This window comes from Mycetomoellerius zeteki, unplaced genomic scaffold (assembly GCF_001594055.1).
Source record: "Mycetomoellerius zeteki isolate Tzet28-1 unplaced genomic scaffold, Tzet1.0 scaffold199, whole genome shotgun sequence".
NCBI lineage: Eukaryota > Metazoa > Arthropoda > Insecta > Hymenoptera > Formicidae > Mycetomoellerius > Mycetomoellerius zeteki.
In genome coordinates this window covers 259,373-267,800 of record NW_017256946.1, presented here as the reverse complement: position 1 = coordinate 267,800, position 8,428 = coordinate 259,373, and the positions used below count along the sequence as shown (strand labels likewise).

At 30.7% G+C, this 8,428-nt stretch overlaps 1 protein-coding gene across 2 annotated transcripts; it reads left to right on the top strand.

Moving 5' to 3' along the window:
* Positions 1 to 331: 331 nt before the first annotated feature.
* On the top strand, positions 332 to 7,412 carry LOC108722195 (uncharacterized). Of its 2 annotated transcripts, XM_018447176.1 has the most exons (6): positions 332 to 682; positions 3,988 to 4,068; positions 5,142 to 5,401; positions 5,798 to 6,017; positions 6,633 to 6,781; positions 6,866 to 7,412. In XM_018447176.1, exons 1-6 carry the CDS (start codon positions 491 to 493, stop codon positions 7,146 to 7,148), a joined length of 1,185 nt encoding a protein of 394 aa, XP_018302678.1. In that variant the 5' UTR covers positions 332 to 490; the 3' UTR covers positions 7,149 to 7,412. The 2 variants fall into 2 exon arrangements, with proteins under 2 accessions (XP_018302678.1, XP_018302677.1); XM_018447175.1 differs by having other exon boundaries at positions 6,633 to 7,412.
* The last annotated feature ends 1,016 nt before the right edge of the window (positions 7,413 to 8,428 follow it).

The following is an 8,428-nucleotide window of genomic DNA, read 5'->3' as shown; positions in this document are numbered from 1 at the left end:
ATTTATTCAAATTTATTATCTACAGAATCTTTCGTTGTTTAAAAAAATTGTTTGGATTACGAAGAATATTCTAATCTAAGCTATGAAATATTCGTAGTATCGCGATTCCTTCAGCAAACTGGCCTACATTTCATATAGGCCGAATAATTCGGTCAGGACTGAAACCTCGGGGCAGGCCATATGCTGAGAAACGACGTATAATTACGAGGGATGCTCTTCATGGCAAGTCAGTAAGGGTGGGGACCCACGAAAACTCGAGGAGCGCGCAGTGGGGGACGCGTGGTTATATAAGGAGGTTCCGAAACCCTGAAGGACTGCAGTCGCACCGAAATTCCGCTCGTGGAATCCACGCCCGTGGCCTTCGTGTCCTGCCGGCACGATCTGTGCTCGATTAGACCGCGAAATATCTTGGAGTTTTAATCGAACGAAAATAATAATAATAATTTGGTGGTGAAAAAAGTGAGGAATAAAATTCTCTTTGTTATCGAGGATGAGGATGAAGATCGCATGGCTTCCGGCGCTAATATTCTGCGCGACCTTGGCCTTGGTAGCCACCAGCCTAGATCTCGAACCGATCATCAAGATCGCACAGTGTCGATCATCGTGTCTACGACATCATATGATCGATGGCAACTGCTTGAATATAAATAATATCAACAGCCGAGTATACGACTGTGATTTGGTAATTAAGAACGTCTTACATCACGTCATCTTTTTTAGCTTTTTTTAATATTCTAAATAATGCTTCTTATTTATAATCAGCAGCATGAATCAACTGTGTTATTTCTAAAATCGAAATTCGAGAATCAGGAAACATAAAACATATAAACATAAAACAATATATTATATTTTTCGTGCAACTTATCGACAAAGTAATTAAAGATTCAGTTAATACAAAATTTATCTGTAAAGTGCATGCAATATGCATAGTATACTTTTATTGCAAGATATTTCATATTTAAAACCGATATTTAAAACCAATATTAAAAAATTTATATAATATACATTTTGTCAAAAACTTCAATTATTAACAAATAAAAATTAAAAAATTATTAATTCCACGGGAAAATAATCATCTACAATCTGAAACTTTTTAAAATATTTTTAAAATGTTTAATTTAATAATTTTTTATAAAATAAAATTCGGAATTTTAAGTGTATAAAAATGTAGGTATAAAAAGAAAAACTCATAAGAGAATTATTCTTCTATTTTAAAATAATCATTTAATTTTAAGTGTTTAAATGTTACAATATTAATATTTTTATTCAAAAAAAAAATCAAGTCACATACAAGAATTTAAAAAGTATCCCAAAAATTGCAAAAATAAATAAAAAATAATATCAATTAATTAATAAATTTAATTATCTCCAATTCACGATGGAATAAAAATATGAAGTTTTCTGTCCTCTATTTGAAATTATACATAAAAAATGTAATGTACAATATATTTAAAGATTTTCTATATCATACAGATATTTTTATTTAAAAAAGAAATAGAAAGTATTCGTACGTAATGTCATGTGTACCCTATATATATATATATATATATACGTGCACAAAAAGAGGCACCAATTGCAACCGGAAATCGGATAGGGTGTCGATAAATCTTTAGGTGTCGATTTTGAGAGAGAGTGGAAAATCACCAGGTGTGGTCGCCACCCTCTGAGCACATATGGATGAGAATCGAAGTTAGGGGGAATTCGGGGGACGTCCAACAACGCGCGCGCGAGGGCGTTGCTCATTTTATGCTAAAGAGGGTGTCCATTAATTTCGGAAGATCCATCGATTCCATGTCCCATGAGAGCGAAGGGGCCGAACGTACAAATTTATGCGTGGGCCCCTGTGACGAATACAGGGGCGAGGGAGCATCTCGCATTAGAATAACAGTCTGCAGAGAGGACGGGAATAAACTCTTAACGAACACTATACAGTTGGTCACCTCCTCCTTCTTCTCTTTGAGAAAAAAGGATGATCCATACACTGACATCGAAAGAAAGGCAACCATGATTGTTTTAACAAATAGGAGAAATAATTTCGGAATAAAGGAAACTTTCTCCTACTTCTTTAGTATAAAAGTTTCATATCTTTTCACGTAAAAACCAAATCTGCGATAAAAAAGATACCACGTTCTATTTAAAAAAAAGATCGATTTCTAGTTTAACTAACCTATTTCCGTTTGGAACCGGAAATTAAAATATTATCATTCGATAGAGTCCCGATTTACCCGAATAGTACCCGATTTACTTATCAAAAAATTTTGGGGATTTTTGTTGAAATCCCTTCCCTTATTTTTAAATGAGTAGCACTGGTTAGTACGCAACCTGATTTTAAATAATGTAATAAATTTTTTATTAGAAAACAAGGGACCATGCACTTATAATACTTTGCCTAATTAGTAAACATCTTTCAAGAAGTTTACAAAATTTTCGTCAATTGAAAACTGATTTTCTAGTTCTTGTCTACTCCTTGTTAATGTTACAATAACATAATTTACGAGTAAATATGAACAAACAACATAAAAATAATGTATTTTAAAACGTAAATTTTAATATGAATGAATAAAGTATGTGTTTATTTAACATATAAAACATATACACATTAATTTTTCTAAAAAGAATGTGCTTCCATAATTTGCCTATAAATATTATATTACGTTTTTATGTTTATTTTTTAAAATATATGTATCTTCACACACACACACACACACACACACACACACACACACACACACACACACACACACACACAAAACACCTTCTAACATATTCATTAAATTAACACATAAATTTGAGTGGTTTAGAACACATGAAATGTGTTAAATTTAATACAAATTTTTCAATGATGTACCTATATTTTTTTTGTAGCAAATGTTTTTTCTCTATTTCATTTTCTCACAATTTTTGAGTTCTGTTCTATTGTTCCGTTTTCGACAAATATTCTAACTATAACCAGTACTCTTTTCGTCCATATGTTTCATTCTACGAGTCATCATCAAATAAATAAAGCATTGATTTTTAGATTAGGATGACACCTCTTGTTTTATGACTTATAAAGAAATTATCATAAGTCGATAACTTGGACTCGAATATTATTATTGATTGATAAGTGCACTAAGTGGATTAGACTTTTTTTTAATTAATCAATACTGAAAATTTACCGATCTTTTAAAAAAAATAAATCATACAGTATACTTTTTAAGCGGAAATGTGATTAGCCTTAATATTATACGATATAGAAAAAATTAATAAAATAAAAATATACCCATGATCCTGAATTTCTTTTGGAGTGAGGGAACATCTCGGCGTGGCTTTCGGGAAATGTCATTAGCGAGAAACCACGGGCCTTTCGTTTCTCCGAAGCGGAGACTCGTAGAGAGAGAAAAAAAGGAAGGGACAGAGATAGACTATGAAAAGAAAAGGGCAAAAAGAATTTAGGAACAGGGCGAGCCCACTCAAGAGTCGGTACCCCAATAAATATGAAGACAACGACAACGACGATGCCTGTTGTGCCCGGAACAGGTTGGAGCTAATTCAGTTCCCCTTCCTTTTCGTCTGTCCCCCCTTTTTTACCTTCTCGCGGTCTTTCGCACTCTTCCTCCTTCTTCACCTCTTCTTCTCTCCTTTTAAATCGCTTGATTCAACGTTTTTTTATTTTGTTCTTTCTTCTACATCAAATCCTCTCTCTTCATTCTCCCTTTAGTAACTCCTCTTTCTTCTCGTGCATCCCATACATGCCGTGAGAGGTTTTTATTTGCTGCTAAATCTCTCCTGCGCACGCGCGTCTAGAGACTTCTCAATCCTTTAAAAAAAATTTAAGAATTTGAAAATTTAGAAATTTAAAAACCCAGAAATTCGACAATTTAGAAATTTAAAGACCTAGAAATTCGACAATTTCTAAAAATAAGATTATGAATTTTAAAAAAATGTAAATTCAAAAAATCTATTATTAAAATTGAATTAAATTTTCATTTAGATTTCTTTTTGCAGTGCTGGAACATTTGTGAAACTTTCAGTTCCTGGGACAAAGAAGATATCAATTGCACGCGATTATATAAGCACATATCTCATGTAAGTAAACGAATGATTTTCATCCATTTATATTTAATCTGATATTTCAATTTTTATTTTTCAATTTTTTAATTTAATTTTAATTTAGGCTAACTATATACGACTAAAAATTTCACATTTTGTTAAACTCGTCAACATACAATATTATATTTAGACCCATAAATTTCTTTATTATGTAGTAGATACATTTAATTCTTTCATATATTTTATTTAATCTGTCTATTTTTACACACATAATATTATATTTTGTTCATATTTTACTCCTTTTCTTTCAGTTATTTAATTATAAATAATTATTGTAACAAATATTAGATGTATAAAAATATTAATAATGAAATAAAAATATGAAATTAATATACAGTTTCATATATTTACATTATTTTTAATATTTTTATATAATATTTGTTGCTATAAAAATAAAAATAATATAATATACAATCGAATGGATTTTGAAAAAAATTTTTTTTCATTCGTATTGCGACTATTTTTTTTTAAATCTCTTCGAAACGGATTTACGCGCAGTTTCAGATCGTCATCTTTGATCGCGGCTTCGAGTTTCCGAACCTTTTATAAGTGTGCAGGTAACTTAGGTCGATCTTTCTAGTCCTTCATTACGCCTTGGGGCAAAGGGGCTAACCATCCAAGCGCGAGGAAAATCTCGATTGTCGTTTGAGGATAAGTTTCGATTCTACAGGAAAGAAAAGACGATCTCACACAATAAAGATAAAGTATAGTAGAGGGCAAAATCCTTGAAAACGGCTACCTGTCAATTCTCAAGGAGATCCAATGTATGGATAATGCTAGCTCTAGTAAAAACACGGGGATTTTTCAAATATTTAGAGAAAAAGTTATTTACTTCTTGTGTTATCTTTGTTAATTTTAATCATCCTACAAAAAATTAAGATTTATGAAATGTCTTCATGTAAATGTAAGAAAAAAAGTTCAATTAATATATGTATAAAACTTTATCATTATCTCACATGCAAATTGATGTTATAATGTATAATACAGATATGATCGATACATTTCTTATGCACTTTTTTTTGTAATCTTATAATATCTTTCTGTTTCAGATCCAAGGTTGCAAAACCGCGTACACATTTTATCAGACACGTGGAATAGAGGAAGATAAATATGAGCCGACCAAATTACCAGCTCCTGAAGAAAATAAAACATTCCATATAAATAACTATGACATTGCCGTAATAATGCAAAAAAATGAGAAAGGAGTATGGGAAGAAGAAAATTATTTCTACGCAAAACAGCAACCTGCAATGATACCGGGTGGCTGGATCATCGTCGTCACGGACGATGGCGTGGTCAAACACTACAGGTATTTTATCTTCTTCAATATGATCTTTACGATACTTCCACAAAGAGAGAAAGAGAGAGAGAATAGAGAGAATATAAACAATATAATAAGAAGAATAATTTCAAAAATACAAAAAGTCTAAACAGAAATAAATTTCATACTTGACAGAAACGTTTAAAAGTGCAGTTAGAGACTTTAAAGGTTTAATATTCACAATATAAAATAAAAAATAATATATTGTCTCGTTTATTGTGATTATTATTAATCGTTGTTTGTGATGAGTTTATTTCAAAGAAATGCGAATATTATAGTATAATCGAAACAATAATTATTTCCAAAGTTACTTCCGTAATTTTTATATAAGATATCTATTAAACTTCCTTTCTCTTATTTATTTTTATCATTAATAAATTATAGTTGGGATAAGTGGTGGCCAAAACTACAATTGCTCAAAGCCGGTGGCCCTCTCTACCAGGCCTATATCACATGGGAGGATTGGCAAATTCAACTGAAAGATCAACGCGAAAGGATTACCTCAAATTACTTTAAGCGCCAATCCGTGAAAGAGAAACAGTATAAATCGTCTTTCGTCGTTACTTGGCAGCAGGAGACGGGAGACGGTATTATGGGCAACCAGGTAATTAAATGTTTTGCAAGTGAATTCGAATCTGACTCGATTCGCAATTTCGACCTCTTTACGACTGTTTCGAGAAATACAAAGTAGTACTTTTAAATAAACTCTCTCTCTCTCTCTCTCTCTCTGAAATCCGTTACAATTAGTTAAAGAAATAAAAAAGATATTCTCAAATAGAATCAAGTTTTTACAAATATCATTTACAGTCTTACTACAATAGTCTTCTGTTTATGCTTTTCTCTTTCATATATTTAAATTTTTTAGTAAAATGACATTCTTCTGACAATGACTAATACTTAAATTCCAAAAAGGAGAAATTTAATAAGAATTCTAACTTAAAACAAAATGAAAAAGAAGTATTAGTAGTGAAACAATAAAATAATAAAAGTTGATAGCAATATTTTAGTGATATTAAAATTTATTTTAAAATATACTGTTTCTTCTCAATAACAAAATATCTCATGCATTTTTAAACATACATTTATAAATCTTGTTTAGATCGAATACTTTACGAACGAATAAAACTACACTTTCTATAAGTAATGTCAAAATCTAAATAAAAATAGGATATTAATGATAATTCGAATTCGTGCATAAAACTTATTTCTATTCTTACAGGTAACAGACAGCGAATCGGCACAGATTTCCTTGCCGTGTGGTAAATATTTGGTCAGAATAGCCACCAACGACGGTCCCGGTAGCTACCCGATCGTCGTCGACACTGGTGACTGCAAGAGTCCCAAAATATCGATTTGGGAGCTATATAAGTACATCAATGATCCGAAAATTTTGATATTTATATTCTTAATGGTGGGACTCTTCTGTTCTATTTTTATTATATATTTATTTAGACGAAATCGAATAAAGAATGGAAAAAAAAGTAAGATGGAGGAGGGCTTGACGAAGTCGGAGAAGATACTAAAGGAGAAAATCCTGAAGCAGCAATTGCAAAATAAACTAATGGATCGAGTGTTGACTAGCTTGGAACACAGACAACATAGTCACTCCACAGACAATCTACTGTGGGTCAACGAAACGAACATGAATGTTAACACAAGTATAAAAGCACAAGATGCGAATTCGAGCACGCAAAACATAAAATGCGAGAAAGCAAACGTGATTCAGAAAAGCTAGATAATCTTTTAAAAAATTTGATAGAACTTTTTTCCTTGCTTAACTTAGCAAGAACAACTCAGGGACTTTACTTGCTATTGTGAAAGAGCATGGTCTTCCGCCTTCAACAGCATGTACGATGAAAGGTGATCGGATATTACCCGTTTTGTTGCTACAAAGGCAAACAAATCATCTGCATTCCTGACACACACTATCTACATTATATCATATTTATCAAAAATTTAACGATGAAGATTTTTAAGAAAATCTTTTACACTTTATAAAAATGGCCAACAGATAAATATAATAAAATTTATGATTCTTTAAAAAATCATAAATTAAAACCATTTACTTGTAGAATAAAGTAAATTGTAAATTTCATGGGTAAATAGTTTAAGATTCAGTGAATATATTTTTAAAACTAATTGGCACATACTATGTTATTGGAACAGTTTTATATGAAAGAGAAAAATATTGCTGTAAAACTTGTTAGATCACATTTTATTATTGATATAACATACTATATATTAATATTAACTGAATCTTAGAGTAGCAGTTTTCTCTTTAAGCGAAATTGTCAACAAAAAGAAGACAATATATAATATAAATGCAAGTGCATACGTTGCGAAATGTATCGAACATTATTGATTTGTATGCTATTAAATTGTTTAATTTAATTAAGAGTATTTTTGTAAATATTTTGTTATAAATAACTATGTGTGCGAAGACAAAGGATGTCGGAAGATCAAATGTACAAAGTGAGCTTAGTATTATAAGATATACGAATAGTGAATAAGAAAATAGCGATATTAGTTGAAATTTTACAAACTCTTGAATATCTTTTTTACATAATAATGGGGTACATAAACATATAAACGCTGTTCTAGCTCAATGCAATGCAACGAATAGACTGAATTCTAAGAGTTCCTATCGCCGAAAATTGACAAGCAGCGTTGAACTCCAAATATTTATTTGTAAATATATAGCTGCAGTCTTGTATAATATTTGTATTATATTATAATTCGTAACTATAAATAAATATACGTCAAGACCAAAAATTCTTCATTTTATGTTACATATTCTTTTACATAGGATCTGTGAAGTTAGCACTACACTTTATTAACATAAAAAAATAATGATAATTCCAATAGCACACTCTCTCTCTCTCTCTCTATCTTTTCATAATTCTCCTTATAAAAATAAAAAAAGTACTGTATTTTTTACATTAAAAAACAAAAAATGAAAATATGTTGTGCTAATTTCGTGAATTTAGCATGATCTTCCCCCTCTGAAGTACAAGA